This window comes from Nerophis ophidion, linkage group LG13, assembly GCF_033978795.1.
Source record: "Nerophis ophidion isolate RoL-2023_Sa linkage group LG13, RoL_Noph_v1.0, whole genome shotgun sequence".
In the NCBI taxonomy this organism is placed as follows: domain Eukaryota; kingdom Metazoa; phylum Chordata; class Actinopteri; order Syngnathiformes; family Syngnathidae; genus Nerophis; species Nerophis ophidion.
Genome location: NC_084623.1, coordinates 36703680 through 36727438, shown reverse-complemented (window position 1 = coordinate 36727438; position 23759 = coordinate 36703680). Strand labels below are relative to the sequence as shown.

The window sequence follows — 23759 nt, the reverse complement described above, 5'->3', positions numbered from 1 at the left end:
TCAACAGGAAACTCCGCTGGAAATTAAAAATTGTAATTTAGTAAACTAAACCAGCCGTATTGGCATGTGTTGCAATGTTAATATTTCATCATTGATATATAAACTATCAGACTGCGTGGTCGGTAGTAGTGGGTTTCAGTAGGCCTTTCAATCCAATCCAATCCACTTTATTTATATAGCACATTTAAACAACAATAACGTTTCCAAAGTGCTGCACAGCCATGTTAAAAATAATATTAAAAAAGCAGTATTATGCTCCACCAATGACTGAATAAAAACAAAAAATAAATAAATATAAAACCAAAATAAAAAAAACAATGTAAAAACAAATATGATTAAAAACTATTTTAAAGGGTAAAATCAATTAAAACAGTAAAATAGAAATCAAAGTGTATAAAAAACACAGAGGACAACAGAGGACAGAGGACCACACAACACACTTTAAATTAGATTTTCCTCTAATGTTATACTTCTCCTCTTTTGTTGAGAAAAAATTGTTGTACATTCTTGGGTAGCATGTTATAGTTTGCTTTATACATAATTTTAGCTGTTTGAAAATGCGACAAATCGTTAAATTTCCATACTTGTGATTTAACAAATAAAAGGTTTGTATGTTCTCTATATCCAACATTATGTATTATTCTAATTGATCTTTTTTGTAACACAGTTAATGAATGGAACACACATTTGTAGTTATTTCCCCATATTTCTGCACAATAACTCAAATATTGTAACACTAATGAGCAGTAGAGAATATGAAGTGATTTTTGGTCTAGAACGTTATTGATGTGTTTCTTGCTACTTCCATCCATCCATTTTCTACTGATTGTCCCTTTTGGGACTATCTAAGCTATTTGGGCGGAAGGCGGTGTACACCCTGGACAAGTCACCACCTCATCGCAGTGCCAACACATATAGACAGACATGATATTTATTTTATTTTATTTTATCATCGATTATTACTCCTAAAAATGTGTTTGTTTTTTTACCTTTTCAATATTTACTGCGTCTATCTGTATTTGTGTCTGACTTTCTCTTCTACTGTTACCAAAGAGCATTATTTTAGTCTTACTGAGATTCAAAGATAGTCTGTTTTTGTCAAATCATCTTTCTAATTTGTTAATTTCTTCTGTTATTATTGGTATTATCTTATGTGTGTTCTCTCCTGAACAAAACACAATTGCGTCATCTGCAAATGATACTAACTTTATGTCCTTTGTAACTTTACAAATGTTGTTTGTATAGAGCAGGGTTAGGGAAACTATGGCTCTAGAGCCAGATGTGGGTCCCTTGATGACTGCATCTGGCTCTCAGATAAATCTTAGCTGACATTGCATAACACGATAATTATGAATAATTCCGCTGGAATTCACAGTGCTAAAAATAACGTTCAAAATATAAAACATGCTCATGCATTTCAATCCATCCATCCGTTTCCTACCACACCTGTTCAAGAAGTCGCATTAATGGTAAGAAGTATTTTATGTCACGATGGGGGGGGTCGCAGCTTGCTGCGGGGTCCTTCTCCCAGGAAGGCAGACAGACTACTCGGGACATGGCATTTAGGTAAAAACATGACTTAATTTAAACTAAAAACAGATACAAACAAAAATCACTCACAGCGAAGGTACAACTTGGGCTAAGGAAGAAAGCTAACGCATAAACAGACTATGAACATAAATCAAACAAAACTTACTTGGCATGGCATGAAGCACGAAACTATGGCAAGGCATGAAACAAGTCAGCACAGAGCAAGAAAAGATCACATTGACGCCAGGGCGACTGACTGGCAAAGACAAGCTTAAATACTGCCTCTGATTAGTGCTCGGGAAGCAGGTGAGCGGGCATTTTGTCCACCAAAGACAGGTGGACAAAATGAGTAACCAAGGAAACCAGACAAGGGAGTGGAAAAAAACTGGAACTTAAAGAGTCCAAAAGACAGACAGCATATGGCCAAACAAAAACATGATCAACAGACATGACATTTTATTTATTATTGGTCAGCTTCAGAATAACAATGTTATGAAAAAGAATAAGAGACTTATTATACTCTAAAAATGTTGGTCTTACTTAAAAATGCACGCATTTAGTTGTATTCAGTGTTAAAAAATATGATATGGCTTTCACGGAAATACATTTTGAAATATTTGGCTTTCATGGCTCTCTCTGCCAAAAAGTTTCCCGACCCCTGGTATAGGGATTGAACAATTTTGGTCAGAGTATTGATCCCTGAGGTACGCCACAACATATGTTTTAGCTCTGCGGAGTGTGTTCGCCTATCTTCACGTATTGCTTCCTCTTGGTTAACTAGCTTATTATCCAGTTCAAGACCAACCCTCTGATTCCATACTGTTCAAATTTGTTTATAAGGATGTTGTGATTAATTGTCTCAAATGCGTTTGTTAAATCCATAATCACAGCAGCAGCACATTTTTACTATATATTGCCTTTGTGATATCTTCTGTTATTTCGATTAATGCCATTGATGTTGAAAATATGGCCCCGTATCCGTATTTGTTGTCTGTGAGTGGTTTGTTTTTATTCATGAAATTGTCCAATCTGTTGTTAAATAGTTTTTCAATGATTTTAGAAACTTGTGGAAGAAGAGAAACAGGTCTGTAGTTTATAAACTGATGTTTGTCTCCAGTCTTATAAATTGGACGATTTTTGCTATTTTCATTTTATCTGAGAATATGCCTGTTTGAAATGATTGGTTGCTGATATATGTTGAAGGTTCTGGAAGCTCTTCAATAACCTTTTTACAGTTTTCATATCAATTTTGTTGCAATCAGTTGAGGTCTTGATTTTATCCTTTTTTCAAAATATTGATTATTTCCTCTTTTGTCACACCTTCAAGGAACATGAGTTGGGGTTTTAGGTGTCATTCAAGTCCTCAACTGACTCAGGATCTGGAATATTTTCCTCCAGATTTGGTCCAACGTTCACAAAGTACTTATTGAAGCTTTCAACTACTTTGTTCATATTGTCATTTTTTTACATTTCCATCTAAGAAGTATTAAGGATAGTCCTTTTTAGCACCATTTTTAATCATGCTATATGCATGTTGCTCTCATATTGTTTTTGTTCTGGTCCAATAATTGACTAATATTCTTTTCCACACGTTTGTAGAATGCCAGTTAGCTTGTTAAATGATAAATGGGTTGTATTTGTATAGCGCTTTTCTACCTTCAAGGTACTCAAAGCGCTTTGACACTACTTCCACATTTACCCATTCACACACACATTCACACACTGCTGGAGAGAGCTGCCATGCAAGGCGCTAACCAGCACCCATCAGGAGCAAGGGTGAAGTGTCTTGCTCAGGACACAACGGACGTGACGAGGTTGGTACTAGGTGGGGATTGAACCAGGGACCCTCGGGTTGCACACGGCCACTCTTCCGCTGCGCCACGCGGTCCCTTGTTCCTATATGTTTTGTACTTGTTTTCTGCTTCTGTAGATCTTTGTGTTATAAATGTTTTATATAGTGCATTCTTCTTTTTGCAAGCATTTCTCAGTCCATTTCTCATTAAGATAAATAAAGATGTTAAACAAATATTTAAAAAACAAATGAGTGTAAATATTTTATTATGTCTTTAACAACAAGATATACACAATAACTTACATAAATAGATAAAGAATGTTAATGATGGAAATCTAGAGGCAAAAATATTGCCTCTAATTGCTTATACCAGGGGTGCCCATTACGTCGACCGCGAGCTACCAGTCGACCGCCGGGGGTGTGTCAGTCGATCTCCAGCCAGGCTTTTAAAAAAAATAGACCTAAAAATTAGTGATCATCAATCTTCACCAAGACGTCACTTAAATGACATTCACGGTACCGGAAGGTCTTGTGAGATGACGCTGGCTGCTGCAAGATCATTATTATTAAAATATGACCGGGAGGAAGGCGAGAAACACTTTTTATTTCAACAGACTCTCGCGCCGTACCTTCCGTCAAAACTCTAAAGGCCGACTGCACATTTCCTATCTTCACAATAAAAGCCCTGCTTCATGCTGCCTGCGCTAACTAAAGACAGAGTCTCGGAAAACTGGTGTGCACAAGCGATCCCTCAGAAAGCTGGCGTGCACATCACTTGTGCACGCCAGCTTTCCGAGACTCTTATTTTGTTAGCGCAGGCAGCATGAAGCAGGGCTTTTATTGTGAAGATAGGAAATGTGCAGTCGGCCTTTAGAGTTTTGACGGAAGGGACGGCGCGAAAGTTTGTTGAAATAAAAAGTGTTTCTCGCCTTCCTCTCTGTAATTTTTTCATAATAATGAACTGGCAGCAGCCAGCGTCATCTCGCAAGACCCTCAGGTGCCGTGAATGTCAATCAAGCAAGCTACGGAATTTGCCGCCAATGTTTTTCTTATAAAGTGTATGGAAGCTGGATGAATTAGATGCCAAAACCAACCACTTTCATGTGGTATTGTACAGAAAGGACAACTTTTTTTCTCCTTCATTTGAAAATGTGGGCGTTATCATCATTACTGTCTGATTCCAATCAATGCAAGTCATCAGAATCAGGTAATACACCAACTTATATTCTTGTCTTTGTGAAAGAAAGACATCTATATGTGTTACACATGCTTGTATTATCATTAAACACATTTAACTTGTTTACAAAAATGTCTCTTTCATAAATAAATAAATATAAATGATATATATAAATGAGGTAGATCCCCTCGAGTTGGTCAATTGAAAAGTAGCTCGCCTGCAGAAAAAGTGTGGGCACCCCTGGCTTATACCATCAGTGTGATGCAGTGCATTTCCACATGACTGCCACCTAAGATTCTACAGCAACAATAACTCCCTTTCATTCATTATATATTTCAATTAACTTGTGCCGTTTACATCTAATACTCAATGTATGTACTTTTCTATTTAGTTTATTATGCATGGGTACATATTATCGTTCTGTGGTCATTGGGCTAAATGTAGGACCACGGGAAGTAAATTTCATACCATCTCAAAGTTCCTTGAATATTGCAAATACAAATATTTCGACAAGGGATGACATTTTTTAAGTTAAATGGTGGGGTTTCATTAATTATGTACAATTTGTACAAAATTCTGAATTGAATTTCAAATCAGTTTTGAATTTGAACAGAGGTTGCAAACAGGAAGTGGAACTGCAGTTCCGTTTCAAATTGATAATTTTGGTATATGAAATACATATATGACTGTTTGATGATACTAAGGAGTCCATCCATCCATCGATTTTGTACCGCTTATTCCCTTTGGGGTCGCAGGGGGCGCTGGTGCCTATCTCAGCTGCAATCGGCGGAAGGCGGCGTACACCCTGGACAAGTCGCCACCTCATCGCAGGGCCAACACAGATCGACAACATTTACACTCACATTCACACACTAGGGCCAATTTAGTGTTGCCAATCAACCTATCCCCAGGTGCATGTCTTTTGAAGTGGGAGGAAGCCGGAGTACCCGAAGGGAACCCATGCAGTCACGGGGAGGACTTTCAAACTCCACACAGAAAAATCCAGAGCCCGAGATTGAACCCAGGACTACTCAGGACCTTGGTATTGTGAGGCAAACGCACTAACCCCTCTGCCACCGTGCTGCCCCATATACTAAGGAGTATGGACCTTAAATATTGTAAATTTAAAATTATGGAAACTCAATGGAAAAATAATCAATTTCCCAGAATGCCGAGCTAATTTTCAAAAGAGATGGAATTTTTGTTGAATTTGGGTGTTTGTACAAAGTTGTGTTATATTTGTTAGTGCTTACACCAATACATTTTTTACATGGGAGAAATGCATCCTTAATTAGGTAAAAAATAATTTATCAGAATTGCAATGAACTTAATTCCACTTCCTACATGTAACCCATGCATTTCAACATCTTGCACGGATGGAGCCAATTCAATTCAAATTCCAATAATTCAAAGGAACTGCATTGAAAGCCAACAGGGACAGTTCGGTACACCAAACATCCATCCATCCATTTCCTACCGCTTATTCCCTTTTGGGGTTGCGGGGGGCGCTGGCACCTATCTCAGCTACAATCGGGCGTAAGGCGGGGTACACCCTGGACAAGTCGCCACCTCATCGCAGGGCCAACACAGATAGACAGACAACATTCACACTCACATTCACACACCAGGGCCAATTTGTAACAATGTTTATTTTTATGTGTATGGTACAAAGAGCAATGTGCCATTAATATGACAACCTTTAATACACCTAACAAAAATATGTACACAGCACTTTTGTTTTTTGTTCCCATTTGTCATGAGTTCAACTCAAAGATCTAAAACTATTACTATATACACAAAATACCAATTCCTGTCAAATTTTGTTCACAAATCTGTCTAAATCTGTGTCAGTGAGCATTTCTTCTTTGCCAAGATAATCCATCCCACCTCACAGGTGTGGCACGTCAAGATGCTGATTAAATAGCATGATTATTGCACAGGTGTGCATGCCCACAATAAAAGGGCACTCTGAAATGTGCAGTTTTATCACACAGCACAATGCCACAGATGTCGCAGGTTTTGAGGGAGCGTGCAGTTTGCATGCTGACTGCAGTAATGTCCACCAGAGCTGTTGCCCATGAACTGAATGTTCATTTCCCAACCATAAGCTGTCTACGAAGGTTTTTTTAGATAATTTGGCAGTACATTCAACCGGCCTCACAACCCCAGACCACGTGTAACCACACATCCAGCAGATGCACCTTCATGACCAACTGAGAGCAGCCACATGAACAGCTTCTGCAACAGTTAGTTTGCATAACCAAAACATTTCTGCACAAACTATGACAATACTCAGCATACTCACCGGACATGTCACCCGTTGAGCGTGTTTGGGATGCTGTGGATCGGCGTATACGACAGCGTGTTCCAGTTCTTGACAATATCCAGCAAGTCAGCACAGCCATTGAAGAGGAGTGGACCAACATTCCAAAAGCCACAATCAACAATCTGATTAACTCTATGCGAAGGAGATGTGTTGCACTACGTTACTGCTTATTTGATCACCCCAGAACCCCAATAATAATAATAATAATAATAATAATGGATTAGATTTCATATCGCGCTTTGCTATTATTAGATACTCAAAGCGCTCACAGAGAAGTGGGAACCCATCATTTATTCACACCTGGTGGTGGTAAGCTACATTTGTAGCCACAGATGCCCTGGGGTAGAATGACGGGAGCGAGGCTGCCAGTTTGCGCGTATGGCCCCTTCGACCACCACCTATCATTCATTCATCATTCATTCACCAATGTGAGCGGCACTGGGGGCAAGGGTGAAGTGTCCTGCCCAAGGACACAAGGGCAGCCATTTGGATGTCAAGAGAGGGAAGCGAACCTTGTCAGGTTTAAACACAGATGACATCTGTTAAACAGACGAGAAGCAAGGAATCATACAGAGACAGAGTTCAATTTGGCTCATATGAGGAGACACGTGTTTTGGGTGGTATTCTAGTTATAGATCCAAACTACGTTCTAAAAGTCAAGCCCACGTGCTTCCTCTATTTATTTGGAAGGTCCCTGTTACATCACTGAAGCTGTCGCTGAGGGAAGGGTCTAATCTCGACAACTCCAGTTAGACACAATATATGATTATACAAAGATGCAAATGTGTTATAGCTGGTGCTATCGACCCGTCTCTGCTTTGTCTGCGTCCCGGTACCCGATGTTCGGCCTTGGCAGTCAGCTGGCCGAGTCTGGACACAACACTGATAGAAACGGCTGGCAATCTTTTGGATTGCCAGCTTTGCACAGATACAAAAATACAGAAAATAACTATAGCAACAGCCCTTAAGAATAAAGTTGTGTGATAATGTATATACATGATTATTCTAACAAACTGCAACCCTCAGGTTTCTGGCACAGCCACTCTACCCACTACGCCATACCGCCCCTGAGCACCCAATAGAGCAAAACTGCACATTTTAGTGTGGCCTTTTATTGTGGGTAGCCTGAGGCACACCAGTGCAATAATCATACGTTTTAATCATATGCAAACTAACTGTTGCAGCAGCTGTCTGGGTGGCTGCTCCGGATGTGTGGATACACGTGGTCTGCGGTTGTGAGGCTGGTTGGATGTACTGCCAAATCCTCTGAAACGCCTTCAGAGACATCTCATGGTAAATAAATGAACATTCAGTTCATGGGCAACAGTTCCTGTGGACATTACTTCAGTCAGCATGCAAACTGCACGCTCCCTCAAAACGTGTGACATCTGTGGCATTGCGCTATGTGATATAACTACACATTTCAGTTTGGCCTTTTATTGTGGACATCCACACACCTGTGCAAGAATCATGCTGTTTAATCAACATCTTGATAAGCCACACCTGTGAGGTGGGATGGAGTATCTTGGAAAACAAGAAGTGCTCACTACCACAGATTTAAACATATTTGTGAATAATATTTGAGATGAATAGGTATCGTGTATATAGTAAAAGTTTTACATCTTTCAGTGCAACTCATGACAAATGGGAGCAAAAACAAAGGTGTTGAGTTTATTTTTTTGTTTACGTATTAGCGTCAGCAGAAATAAATAAATTGTACTCTAAAATATCAAGGACACATCATCTTGAGGAATGCGAGGTTTTTTTTAAGCATATGGAGGAAAATATGAGCTTTGCAGTGATCCTCATGACTTTAAATTTTATGTAGTACCGCCAGTCTACCGGCTGAGGGCGTAGTTGATGCACACTATTATTGTGTCAAACTGCAAAGACAGGTCAAGCATGATTTAAAAAAAAAAAGGCTTGCTGACATAACACACATCTGTACATGGAGAAACCAGCACATATATGAACAAAGTGGTGTATATTAATGTTTCCTTTATTACGGAAATGTGTTTGAGAACATTTCTCTGTGCAAATACATTGGGTACTTCAACGACAACAATCACATACTCTCAAAAAAAGCCAACAATAAATACAATAACGCTCTCATTTCTTTTTTTTGCTCGTGTCGAATTCGAGGGAGAAAGTGCTTCATAAGACGATGGTTTGGAATCATATTGGATAAACCATCACAAGTTTTGTGTTAGTCCCTCACATGAGCGTATCAGAAGATCCAAATAATCCATTTAACTTCTTTTTGAGATTGCCATTCACATGCTCCAAATATACCAGCACTACTAGATGTTTAATTTCTATATATATGCAGCTGTAAAAAAAACACTAAGTTCATCCCAGGGTATGCAAATTTGCATGTTAACACCTTAGATGATGGACATCTTCATATATTTGCATTGAAACAAGACCCCGAATAAATGCTACCGTATAAAGCAGATTTCCTTGCAATGTGCCTTGTTGGGGATGACTGCAATAAAAAAGTCGCTTCAAGGAGAGGCACAGGGTAGTCAGAGACAAAAAGTCCCTTTCGTTAGAAACAGCAACAAAACAAAGTCCCCCTTTCAGCAGTCATATTGTGCACATAAATATACAAAAGTGTGAGTGGATCCCGTTATGCCAAAGAGAAAACATTGGAAGGGGTGCAGTTCTTTCATGGTCAGAAAAGGAAAAAAGTGCCATGTAGGGCAGGGGTTTCCAACCTTTTTTTTTTGCAAGAAAATTGAAAGATGGGAAGGGGTGCATTATGATACATTTTGTACATGAAAGATGCTAAAATGTTGTTCAGGGAAAGAAATACAGAGAAACTCGACACGATATGTGTTGATGTTATTACAGTATGTACAATACAGTGGTATCTCAGTTAGAAATTATTTTTGGGATAACAGCTGTCTCTCGGCTAATTGTTATGCTCTCGGTTGCTAGAAAAGGACTTGTGTTCCATGTGGTTGGCAAAATGATCAGATCACCGCATCTGGTATTTCACTCTCTAGCTCATTAGCTAATGGCTTTAAGACATAACTCTGTTTTTGCAACCATGGTAACGAAGAAAGTGAGTGAAGAAAGCGGATCATATTCATTGAATTCAAGAAAGAAATCATTGCGATATAGCACCGAGCGTGGATAAGCTTGGTTAGGCATCATAGGCAAAACAAGCACCCGACAATCATATAAAGGTGCTGCATATAATTTTTTTTGTTTGTTTTTACCACAAACATATTCTTAGCCCATTCCTGCTCTATCACTGATAAGAATATGATGCCAAATTTTACACAAAATTTTGATTGTCACTGTGACGCAGAGTGTAAGTGCAGGGTTGAAAAGTTGGCAATCGAATTCCGGTCAGAGTTGTGCCGGAAATATGAGCAACTCCATCCATTTTCTACCGCTTGTCCCTTTTGGGGTGGCAAGGGGTGCTGGAGCCTATCTTAGTTGTATTCATGCGAAAGCCGGCGTACATCCTGGACTTCATGTCAAATATATAATTTTGCGATTATATACTTAAAAAAAAAAAACGTAACTAGTTTCAGTACAAAACACACATCCAATTTAATTCAAGTTTGATCAAAGAAAGAATAAAAATCGTTTGACATAAATAAATAAAAAAGTGTAATGAGGAAGGGGGGGGGCTCTAATTAAAATTCTGCTTACGGCCCCAATTTAAAATTAAATAAAATTAAATGAATGACAAGGTGCTTCATATGGAATTAATTTTACCTTTAACTTATTCTTAGCCCCTTCCTGCTCCGACACTGATAAAATAAGATGGCATATTTTGCCTCAAATCTTGATTGTCATTCATGGCGCACGGTGTCAGTGTGGGGAAGAAAATTTGACAAATACAGATCTAATGCCGGTCTAGGTTATACCGGAAAATTGAGCAAGTTTTTGTAAAATGTGTTGTTCTGCACTTCAAAAGTAAAACAAAATGCTATTATTTAATTTTCGTAAAAAAAAAAAATGCATCAAATTAAATTCAAGTTTGATTTAGAACATTATTGTTTGACGCAAATACAGCAAACATTAAAAAATTGTAATAGGGGCCTTCAAACCAAATTCTGCAAAGGACCCCAATTTAGCCTGAAGAGGCCCCTGGCCCCATGATCTGGGTGCCCCTTTTTGCGTGAAGAAGCGCATGTAAAATGTCAATAAATGAATGGCAGGGTACGCTTCATATGACATTTTACCGCATAATTATTCCTAACCCCTTCCTGCTCTGTCAATGATAAGAATATGATGGCATATTTCTCCAAGAATTTTGATTGTCAGACATGGCGAACAGTGTTGGTGTTACACTTCTTTCCCAGTAACTTATTTTAGTACAAAACATTCATCATGATTGAAGGACTATGAATAATCGTTTAACATAAATTTAAAAAGTGTGAAAAAAATGTATAATGGCGGAAGGGGTCCTCAAACTAGAATTCTGCTAGTCTGCTGAAACAGAGGAAGTGGATAAAGGTTATAATGAAACCAACCATCCATCTATCTATTTTCTACCGCTTATTCCCTTTGGGGTCGCATGAGGCGCTGGTGCCTGTCTCAGCTACAATCGGGCGGAAGGCGGGGTACACCCTGGACAAGTCGCCCCCTCGTCACAGGGCTGAAACCAACCAATGTTTAAATGATATCTAAACTGCAGGCTTTTATCGATGAAAATATAGAAAAGTTGAAGATGGTGTGTTTGACTGAGAAGCATGGCTCGAAGAAGATTCCGAACAGAATGCTGTAGTCTAGTACTTCTAAACTGGGCTGTAGTTATTTGTAGTATTGTATTGTTTTTTATACAATATTAGCTATAGAATATTTTTTTTCTCATTGAAAAGCATGTCAAGTGTTAAAATGGCGGTTACAAAAGCAAATTAGTTTTATATCCAACAATAAAGCTCTTTAACGATCATTTTAGTGGTTGCCTGAGAGGTTATGGCGTTTTTACGACAGAAAAAACGCCATAACTTCCAGGTTATGGCATTCGATACCTGGCAAGGTATCGAACCCAAGCCCTGTGCCATGCAAACCAAAAGCATTGACAATCACACCACCAGTTTTGTTGATGTCAAATATTATGGACAAAAAAAAAACAAGCAATGATCCAAAAATGGCCCCCGGGTCACACTTTGGACACCCGTTCTGTATCGCAAAGCTGCAGGAGAATAAAAATCGTGTGCAGAAATAACATCCAACCACACCCCGCCGGATGTCTGGTTGGAATATTCATATCTTACAATATTTTATCATGTTGAAAAAAACAAAAAACAAGTAAAACATTTTTTTAAATGATATTGTGGCCGAAAATAAGCATTTTAAAGCATAAAAATGCCTCAAAAGAACTACAAAAATAAACCCCAAAGTACACTGTAAACATGTTCATTGTAAATTCACAGCCAATTACTGGCTAATAATTTCCCAATAATGTATTGTAAAATACCAACTGCTGAGCTGTGATTTTATGGGTGGTTACAATAAAGTTATTGCAATATTATAATTAACTGCTCTTTCGCCGCCACTTCCTGGACTAACCCTAACGCAGTTTGAATTTAGTGACGATATCGCTGTGTACACACACAAAAATAACCCAGTTTTGACCCAACTGCTGGTTCAGTAAATGACAAAACCCCTTATTTGAGAGGAATTTTAACTCACCATTTTGGGTTAATTGTTTCAACCCAACATTTGCGTTAAAATATTTAACCCAAAAGTTGAGTTACGATAACTTAATGTTGGGTCATTCCCAACCAAACTATTGGGTTGAATTATTGAACCCAAAAGTTAAGTTATGATAACTTAATGTTGGGTCATTCCCAACCAAACTATTGATTGAAACTTTTATTAGTAGATTGCACAGTACAGTACATATTCCGTACAATTGACCACTAAATGGTAACACCCGAGTAAGTTTTTCAACTTGTTTAAGTCGGGGTCCACGTTAATCAATTCATGGGTTGAATTATTTAACCCAAAAGTTAAGTTATGATAACTTAATGTTGGGTCATTCCCAACCAAACTATTGAGTTGAATTATTTAAGCCAAACGTTGAGTTATGTAAAATTAATGTTGGTTGATTTATAACCCAACTATTGGGTTGAATTTATTAAACAGAAAAGCTGAGTTATGCTCACTAAAATGTTGGGTTATTCCAAACCCAACTATTGGGTACCGTAATTTAGGGCTTCTTGACCCAATAGTTGGTTAAAAATAATAAATTTTACTGATGGTTTGTCCTCCTCCTTCCCAACTACTGATCAAAATTATTTTGGAAAAAGCGGTAGAAATGGATGGGTGGAATATATGACTGACCTTTTTTTTTTACAAGAATTGCTGCGTATGGTCATAATAGTTATATACAGCATGCTCATATATTTTCATGTACAGAAAATGTATGATTGTAAATAATGTTCATGATCCTAATAATCCTTAATAAAATTCCTTTGAAGAAAAAAATGACTTTTTAATAAAGAAAGCCTTTAACCTAGAAATCCTTCATACTTCAATGTATTGAAAACCCAGAAATTGAGTTAAAATAATACCCTTATAACCCTAAAAATTGATTGCTCTTCATAAAAATAACTCCAAAATTTAACCCAACACTCGCAACTCATAGTTTTGGTTATCATTTTTTAGTGTGTAATAAAGGGGTATCCATTTTTTTCTATCATTTGTTGCAATGTCACAGTCAATTTTGATTATGGTATTTTTTACTGTAAATATGCTGGTAATTGTTTACAGTGTAGTTCTGGCCACTTGCCTATCAGCATGGTGGCCACTGATTGGTTCAGCCTCAGGCAGCATTACTATTGGAATAAAATAGTGTGTTATTTCATGTCTGAGGACTCTTCTAATGTTAAAAACAGTACCGTATTTTTCGGACTATAAGTCGCAGTTTTTTTCATAGTTTAGCCAGGGGTGCGACTTATGTGTGAAATTATTAACACATTACCGTAGAATATTAAATAATATTATTTAGCTCATTCACGTAAGAGACTAGACGTAAAAGATTTCATGGGATTTAGCGATTAGTTTGGTAAACATATAGCATGTTCCATATGTTCTGTATGTAATAGGGTATTTGGAACAGTTTTTTGTCTATATGAATTGTGAAATTAATTTCTCACGGTCAGGCTCGGAACAATTTAACAGCAATAAGCGAGGGATTCCTGTGTACCATTTGCAAAAAAAAAAAAAAATAGGAGTTGAGATGATATCAGAGTGCATTATTGTGGTCGGTAATAGTGGAATATGCATATCAGCATTGTATCGATCCCAGCTTCAATCGGGCCGATACTATAAGTCAGGGGTGTCAAACGTACGGCCCTAAGGATCAGGCCCGCGAACAGGTTTCATCCGGCCCGCGGGATGAGTTTGCTAAGTATAAAAATTAACCTGAAATCTTTGAATGAAACGTGTTCTAAATGTGTCCACAAGATGTCGCAATAGCAATTTTTTGTATCTTTGTATATGCTACATATATACAAAATAAACCACATAATGTTCACAGTACATCAGGAAAATTATCAAACGCCATAAACAACATACTGTAGTTTGATTTTGACATAATTTTAGATGACATTTTAGTATGGGGAACACATATTCACCATTATTTAGTTGCTAATTAACATGCAAATTAGTAGCATATTGACTCTTAATTAGTCATTATTAAGTACTTATTAATGCCTTATTCTGCATGGCCTCATTATACAACCAGTAAGCCATTAACTAAATCTTCGCTCAATAATCTCAGAATTATTGCTTATTAGTAACCCTAACTTTAGACTGTACAACTCCTCTCTGGGGCGGGGGGTGGGTGGGTACTAGGATGACAGGGGATGCAAAAGAATAACAGTGCAATACTTTATTAATAACATGGTCACTGCTGCCTAGTTTCTCTTCTTATATTCTTTATTTTACCGTTATATTTTTATTCCCATTGTTGCTTTTTTTTTTCTTATTTTAATATGTTTCTCTTTTGTTTCCATTTACAGCCCCATTATTTATTTTTAAATTGATCTCAACTCTGTTCACTGCTGCAGGAATTTTAATTTTCCTGAAGGAATCAATAACGTACTATATCTATCTAACCCTTATATGTTCTCCCTAATGTCCAAATAACTCAAAATTAAGTAACGTATTTCCTTGAATTGCCGCCGGGGCGCTAATTAGTTTAAAACCTCTTCTCACCCCTGCGCTTATCAAAGGCATGCGGTAAAAGTAAGCATGCGCTAATTATTTTAAAACCTCTTCTCACTCCTGCGCTTATCAAAGGCATGCGGTAAAAGTAAGCATGCGCTAATTATTTTAAAACCTCTTCTCACTCCTGCGCTTATCAAAGGCATGTGGTAAAAGTAAGCACGTGCTAATTATTTTAAAACCTCTTTTCACTCCGGCACTTACCAAAGGCATGCAGTAAAAATTTGAGTGTGATGTAAGCTTGGACCCTTAAATACTACTGAATTGCTCTTAATATTCTTCTCTTTATGCGATTTCAAATGACCGGTATTGAAATCAGCCTCCTCCATTTTGAAAATGATGACAGGGGAAGTGTCACTCGTGACGTCAAGAGTTTGACCAGGCGGTAATACTAAGCATGCGCTAAGTATTTTGCAAAGCGATTTTGACCCTGCGGCAATTCAAGGAAATACGGTAAATAAAATATGTTCCCCATACTAATGTTTATATCTTGATAGATTGAAAATGAACACCAATGAACACTATCATATAATTTATTCAGAAAATGTAAATAACGACAAATAAAGAGAGAATACTATTAACCGCAACGTGTATGTTGTGAAACAAAACAACATTATGATTTTTTACAATTCCAGGATGAGCTTGTTCCATTTTTGAACAAAGAACCCAAATTGAAGTTGTCTTTATTTTCAAGTTATCATGCCGTGATTTTTACCAGTCCGGGCCCACTTGGGAGTAGATTTTTCTCCAATCTAAAATGAGTTTGACACCCCTGCTATAAGTTAAAGTTAAATTGAAGTACCAATGATTGTCATACACACACCAGGTGTGGTGAAATTTGTCCTCTGCATTTGACCCATCCCCTTGTTCCAGTGAGGGGAGCAGTGAGCAGCAGCGGTGGTCGCGCCCGGGAATCATTTTGGCGATTTAACCACCCCCCCAATTCCGACCCTCGATGCAGAGCATAAGTGCATATTTTGCAGAGAAAATAAGAGAACGGTTTACCTCAAAAGGCCTTTGGGTGTTTGCTATCAGCTAAAGGCCATTTAGGATGATTTCTCTGAACCTGTTCACTGCAATAATGACAATAAAACTCTATTCTATTCTAAAAAAAACAACAACATTATGATTTTTTACAATTCCAGGATTAACTTGTTCCATTTTTAGACGAAAAACCCAATTTGAAGTTGCCTTTATTTTTAAGTTATCGTGCCGTGATTTTTACCACTTGGGATTGGATTTTACCACTTGGGATTGGATTTTTCTCCAATCTAAAATGAGTTTGACACCCCTGCTATAAGTTAAAGTACCATTGATTGTCACACACACACCAGGTGTGGTGAAATGTGTCCTCTGCATTCGGCCCATCCCCTTGTTCCAGTGAGGGGAGCAGTGAGCAGCAGCGGTGGTCGTGCCCGGAAAATCATTTTGGCGATTTAATCCCCCCAATTCCGACCCTCCATGCTGAGCATAAGTGCATATTTTGCAGAGAAAATAAGAGAACGGTTGACCTCAAAGGCCATTAAGGATGATTTTTCTGAACCTGATCACTGCAATAATGACAATAAAACTCTATTCTATTCTAAAAAAACAACAACATTATGATTTTTTACAATTCCAGGATGAGCTTGTTCCATTTTTAAACAAAAAATCTGAATTGAAGTTGCCTTTATTTTTAAGTTATCGTACCGTGATTTTTACCAGTCCGGGCCCGCTTGGGAGTAGATTTTTCTCCAAACTAAAATGAGTTTGACACCCCTGCTAAAAGTTAAAGTACCATTGATTGTCACACACACACCAGGTGTGGTGAAATGTGTCCTCTGCATTCGACCCATCCCCTTGTTGCACCCGCTGGGAGGTCCCCCATTCCGACCCTCCATGCAGAGCATAAGTGCATATTTTGTGGAGAAAATAAGAGAACGGTTGACCTCAAAAGGCCTTTGCTATCAGCTAAAGGCCATTTAGGAGGATTTCTCTGAACCTGTTCACTGCAATAATGAGAATAAAACTATATTCTATATAAAAAAAAAACAAAAAAAAAACATTATGATGTTTTTACAATTGCAGGATGAGCTTGTTCCATTGTTTAAACAAAGAACCCAAATTGAAGTTGCCTTTATTTATAAGTTATCATACCGTGATTTTTACCAGTCCGGGCCCGCTTGGGAGTAGATTTTTCTCCATCTAGAAGTTTGACACGCCTGCTATAAGTTAAAGTACCATTGATTGTCACACACACACACCAGGTGTGGTGAAATGTGTCCTCTGCATTTGACCCATCCCCTTGTTGCACCCTCTGGGAGGTGAGAGGATCAGTGAGCAGCAGTGGTGGTCGCCCGGGAATCATTTTGGCGATTTAACCCCCCCCCCATTCCGACCCTCCATGCAGAGCATAAGTGCATATTTTGTGGAGAAAATAAGAGAACGGTTGACCTCAAAAGGCCTTTACTATCAGCTAAAGGCCATTTAGGATGATTTCTCTGAACCTGTTCACTGCAATAATGAGAATAAAACTATATTCTATATATATAAAAAAAAACAACAACATTATGATTTTTTTACAATTCTAGGATGAGCTTGTTCCATTTTTTAAACAAAGAACCCAAATTGAAGTTGCCTTTATTTATAAGTTATCGTGCCGTGATTTTTACCAGTCCGGGCCCGCTTGGGAGTAGATTTTTCTCCATCCAGAAGTTTGACACCCCTGCTATAAGTTAAAGTACCATTGATTGTCACACACACACCAGGTGTGGTGAAATGTGTCCTCTGCATTTGACCCATCCCCTTGTTCCACCCTCTGGGAAGTGAGGGGAGCAGTGAGCAGCAGTGGTGGTCGCGCCCGGGAATCATTTTGGCGATTTAACCCCCCAGCCCCCCAATTCCGACCCTCGATGCAGAGCATAAGTGCATATTTTGCAGAGAAAATAAGAGAACGGTTGACCTCAAAAGGCCTTTGGGTGTTTGCTATCAGCTAAAGGCCATTTAGGATGATTTCATTCTCGATAAAAAAAAGGGAGGACAAGTCCAAGCAACTCAGGCGTTCCTCCGAGAGTTTCCGGTGGTGGACGGGCGGCCCGTCTCGTGGTCCGGGCGGTATTTGAGCCAGCAGATGAGCCAGGTCACCACCACCGAGAACATGGCCAGGATGCTGGCCACCGACAAGCAGATGGGTCCCGCCGGGGACGGAGGGATGCTGTGGCTGTGCACGAAGATCAGGCCCATGAAGAGCAACACCAGCATGGACAGGAAGGAGAAGATCACGCACACGCATCCGGTGGTCAGAGCCACCCGCTTGCAGCTCTGACAGCTGTCGTAGCGCGCCGAGTCTTGCGAGAGGGTGGTGGCCGTGGACACGGTGGTGGACGGCGTGGCTTGGCCGCCACCGGACGCCTCCTCCCGGCGGAGCGCCACCAGAGCCGGGTGCAGCGGCGGAGGGTAGGGCGGCAGGGCGTCCTGCGGGAGCGGGTCGGAGTCGATATAGAGCGGGAAGTCCTCTGTCACCTTGGTGTTGTTGGGCAGGTTCTGTATCCGGTAGTCCGGCACCGGCGTCCGGTGGCGACACACCGGGCAGCTGATGCGCCACGGCCGCTCCTCGCGGAGGTGCAGCGTGTTCAGGCACTCCTCGCAGAAGGTGTGCAAGCACTCCAGGATCTTCGGCGCCCGGCGGTCGAGGTCGAAGTAATTGTAGCAAATTTTGCATTCGTACTCCTCGTACGTGAACGCCGAGGGGGGGTCGGCGGCGGCGGCGGTAGAATCCGCTCCGCCGCACGGCGCCGCGTCTACTTCTGCCATGTCATCTTTCGCCATCCGCGTTGAACACAAAGGATTTAAGCGGGGATGCTGACGTCTCTCGGCGCTCTCCCCCTCCTCCCAGCTCAGGGAGACGCCATCATCCTCCCCGTAAAACGACGACGACGACGACGACGACGATGATGATGATCCGCTCGTGAATATTCAAAAGCTCTCATTTCCGCCTCGCTGGTGAGGGAGCGGGTGACGTCACCGGCCAACCATCACATCTATCCTGTTGACCGTCATTATAAGGGCAGGCGATACGGCATGTTTTGGTATCGATCCGATACCACATCATGGTGCACAGGGATTTTTGCTTGGGCATAAAAAGGGGCAACTATTTTTTTTTGGATTGATTGATACTTTTATTAGTAGATTGCACAGTTCAATACATATTCCGTACAATTGACCACTAAATGGTAACACCCGAATACGTTTTTCAACTTGTTTAAGTCGGGGTCCACGTTAATCAATTCATGGTACAAATATATACTATCAACATAATACCGTCATCACACAAGTTAATAATCATAGTATGTACATTGAATTATTTACATTATTTATAATCCGGGGGATGGGATGAGGAACTTTGGTTGATATCAGTACTTCAGTCATCAACAATTGCATCAACAGAGAAATGTGGACATTGAAACAGTGTAGGTCTTATTTAGTACGATATGTACAGCCAGCAGAGAACATAGTGAGTTCAGATAGCATAAGAACAAGTATATACAATAGAAGTACATTTGCCGATTGTATTGTACCATATGTCCCGGCAAGAAATCTGCGTTCAAAAGACTCCGGCTTATTAGTGATTCCTAGAGCCCAAAAAAAGTCTGCGGGCTATAGAGCGTTTTCCGTTCGGGCTCCAGTACTCTGGAATGCCCTCCCGGTAACAGTTCGAGATGCTACCTCAGTAGAAGCATTTAAGTCTCACCTTAAAACTCATCTGTATACTCTAGCCTTTAAATAGACCTCCTTTTTAGACCAGTTGATCTGCCGCTTCTTTTCTTTCTCCTAGGTCCCCCCCTCCGGTCCGATAACCATGGATGAAGTACTGGCTGTCCAGAGTCGAGACCCAGGATAGACCGCTCGTCGGGACCCAGGATGGACCGCTCGCCTGTATCGATTGGGGACATCTCTACGCTGCTGACCCGCCTCCGCTTGAGATGGTCTCCTGTGGACGGGACTCTCGCTGCTGTCTTGGATCCGCTTTGAACTGAACTCTCGCGGCTGTGTTGGAGCCACTATGGATTGAACTTTCACAGTATCATGTTGGACCCGCTCGACATCCATTGCTTTCGGTCCCCTAGAGGGGGGGGGGTGCCCACATCTGAGGTCCTCTCCAAGGTTTCTCATAGTCAGCATTGTCACTGGCGTCCCACTGGATGTGAATTCTCCCTGCCCACTGGGTGTGAGTTTTCCTTGCCCTTTTGTGGGTTCTTCCGAGGATGTTGTAGTCGTAATGATTTGTGCAGTCCTTTGAGACATTTGTGATTTGGGGCTATATAAATAAACATTGATTGATTGATTGATTGAGTTGTTTATAATCCGGGGAGATGGGATGTGAATGGAGGAGGGTATTAGTAAAGTGTTGAAGTTGCCTGGAGGTGTTGTTTTAGAGCGGTTTTGAAGGAGGGTAGTGTAAAAGTGACTTACTTTTATACCTGTTGGGAGTGCATTCCACATTGATGTGGCATAGAAAGAGAATGAGTTAAGACCTTTGTTAGATCGGAACCGGGGTTTAACGTGGTTTGTGGAGCTCCCCCTGGTGTTGTGGTTAAGGAAGTAGTTTGACATGTACTTCGTAGTTAAAGGCCTACTGAAATGAGTTTTTTTTTATTGAAACGGGGATAGCCCCAGTGGGCACCTCGACATCAATTTGACGTCAAAACTCAGTCAATATTTGATATTGATAAATATTACTGCAGCCAATTTTCCCAAGTCGGTGCTTGAAGATGTACATTTGGATGGCAATTAGCAAATTAACCCGCGAGTATATAATGTGTTTTTGGTGTGGTGGTTGATATGGTGGACGTTCATTTGACATCAATTTGACGTCGGACCATCGATGTCAAATTGACGTCATATTCAGTAGAAGCATTTAAGTCTCACCTTAAAACTCATTTGTTTACTCTAGCCCACATCTGGCTCTAGAGCCAGATGTGGCTCTCTTGAGGACTGCACCTGGCTCTCAGATAAATCCTAGCTGACATTGCTTAACACGATAAGTTTAGGCACATGTTTATGGCAGTTTTGGCATTTTTCATACTGTCCTTCATTAATTCGTGGTCAGTATACAGAGTATTAGGAACTGGGTCAGCAATTTACTGTGGGGCATAAAATAAGCCTTTTGAAAATGTGTTATTTATAGATTCTTGGAATTTCAATCAATGTTTATTTATATAGCCCCAAATCACAAATGTCTCAAAGGACTGCACAAATCATTACGACTACAACATCCTCGGAAGAACCCACAAAAGGGCAAGGAAAACTCACACCCAGTGGGCAGAGAGAATTCACATCCAGTGGGACGCCAGTGACAATGCTGACTAGAGAAACCTTGGAGAGGACCTCAGATGTGGGCAACCCCCCCTCTCTAGGGGACCGAAAGCAATGGATGTCGAGCGGGTCTAACATGATACTGTGAAAGTTCAATCCATAGTGGCTCCAACACAGCCGCGAGAGTTCAGTTCAAGCGGATCCAAGACAGCAGCGAGAGTCCCGTCCACAGGAAACCATCTCAAGCGGATCAGCAGCGTAGAGATGTCCCCAACAGATACAGGCGAGCGGTCCATCCTGGGTCCCGACGAGCGGTCCATCCTGGGTCTCGACTCTGGACAGCCAGTACTTCATCCATGGTCATCGGACCGGACCCCCTCCACAAGGGAGGGGGGGACATAGGAGAAAGAAAAGAAGCGGCAGATCAACTGGTCTAAAAAGGAGGTCTATTTAAAGGCTAGAGTATACAGATGAGTTTTAAGGTGAGACTTAAATGCTTAAATGCTTCTACTGAGGTAGCATCTCGAACTGTTACCGGGAGGGCATTCCAGAGTACTGGAGCCCGAACGGAAAACGCTCTATAGCCCGCAGACTTTCCACTTATAAGTTGGGTGAAGCACCCACGGGATCGGCACCTATGATCACAGCAGAATATTTGGTTCCGTGATAAAAATAACAAACCATTAAATTTGATTTGAAAAAAAAAAATAATGATTTGAACTTGCACACTTTATTTACCTTAAAGGCCTACTGAAATGAGATTTTCTTATTTAAACGGGGATAGCAGGTCCATTCTATTTGTCATACTTGATCATTTTGCGAGATATTGCCATATTTTTGCTGAAAGGATTTAGTGGAGAACATCGACGATAAAGTTTGCAACTTTAGGTCGCTAATAAAAAAGGCTTGCCTTTACCGGAAGTAGCAGACGATGTGTGTGTGACGTCACGGGTTGTAGGGCTCCTCACATCCTCACATTGTTTATAATCATAGCCACCAGCAGCAAGAGCTATTTGGACCGAGAAAACGACGAGTTTCCCATTAATTTGAGCGAAGATGAAAGATTTGTGGATGAGGAAATTTAGAGTAAAGGCCTAGAATTTTTTTTTAAAAAGTAAAAAAATAAAAATTAAGAAAAGGCGAGGGCAGTGAGAACGATTCAGATGTTTTAGACACATTTACTAGGATAATTCTGGGAAATCCCTTATCTGCCTATTGTGTTGCTAGTGTTCTAGTGAGTTAAATAGTACATTGAAATCGGAGGGGTGTGGCCAAGGGTGTGTTGGTGCCAGAGTCTCTGAGAGAAGTCACGGCTGCTGCAGAAGGACGCTGGTTCCGCTGATATCCGGTAAGAGGCGACTTATTTCCACAATTTTCTCACTGAAAACTGCCGGTTGACATGTAGTCGGGATCCATGTTTGCTTGACCACTCTGATCCATAGTAAAGCTTCACCTTTGGGAATTTTAAACAAGGAAACACTGTGTGTTTTTGTGGCCAAAGGCTAAAAGCTTCCCACCTCTATCTTTCTACTTTGAACAAATTGCAAACGATTCAGCAACAGAGATGTCCAGAATACTGTGTAATTGCGCGATGAAAAGAGACGCTTTTAACCGTAAGTGGTGCTGGGCTAATAAGTCCCCTCCAACCAATAACGTCACAAACACGCGTCATCATCGCGTCATCATTCCGCGATGTTTTCAACAGGAAACTCCGCGGGAAATTTAAAATTGTAATTTAGTAAACTAAACCGGCCGTATTGGCATGTGTTGCAATGTTAATATTTCATCATTGATATATAAACTATCAGACTGCATGGTAGGTAGTAGTGGGTTTCAGTAGGCCTTTAAGTCCCATCTTAAAACTCATTTGTATACTCTAGCCTTTAAATAAACTGCCCTTTTAGACCAGTTGATCTGCCACATCTTTTCTGCGCTATCGTGTAGAGGAGAGGGGTTGCACAGATTAGGTGACCACAGATGTTGCGCTAGCTGTTCAAAGTCGGGACCTGGGGTGGATCAGTCATCTGTGCATTAGTTGGGGATGTCTCTGCACTGCTGACCAGTCTCCACTCAAGATTATCTCCTGCTAGCCCCACTATGGAGTGGACTCTCACACTATGGTCTAGATCCACCTGACGTCCATTGTAGCGGTCGCCGAGGCGGGGTCCCCAGATCTGCGGTTTCTCATTGTAGCCCATTGGGTTGAGTTTTTTCTTACCCTGATGTGGGATCGGTGTGCCCTGTGCAACCCTTTGAGACACTCCTGATTCAGGGTTGTATCAATAAACTTTCATTGATTGATTGGGGCTTCACGGTGGCAGAGGGGTTAGTGCGTCTGCCTCACAATACGAAGTTCCTGCAGTCCTGGGTTCAAATCCAGGCTCGAGATCTTTCTGTGTGGAGTTTGCATGATCTCCCCGTGAATGCGTGGGTTCCCTCCG

General features: G+C 40.5%; 1 protein-coding gene across 1 annotated transcript; it reads right to left on the bottom strand.

Annotated features, from left to right (window-relative positions):
* Positions 1 to 17123: 17123 nt before the first annotated feature.
* LOC133564506 (RING finger protein 223) lies at positions 17124 to 19049 on the bottom strand. Its single transcript, XM_061918864.1, has one exon. It carries the CDS (start codon positions 18829 to 18831, stop codon positions 18058 to 18060), a length of 774 nt encoding a protein of 257 aa, XP_061774848.1. The 5' UTR covers positions 18832 to 19049; the 3' UTR covers positions 17124 to 18057.
* Between the last annotated feature and the right edge of the window lie 4710 nt (positions 19050 to 23759).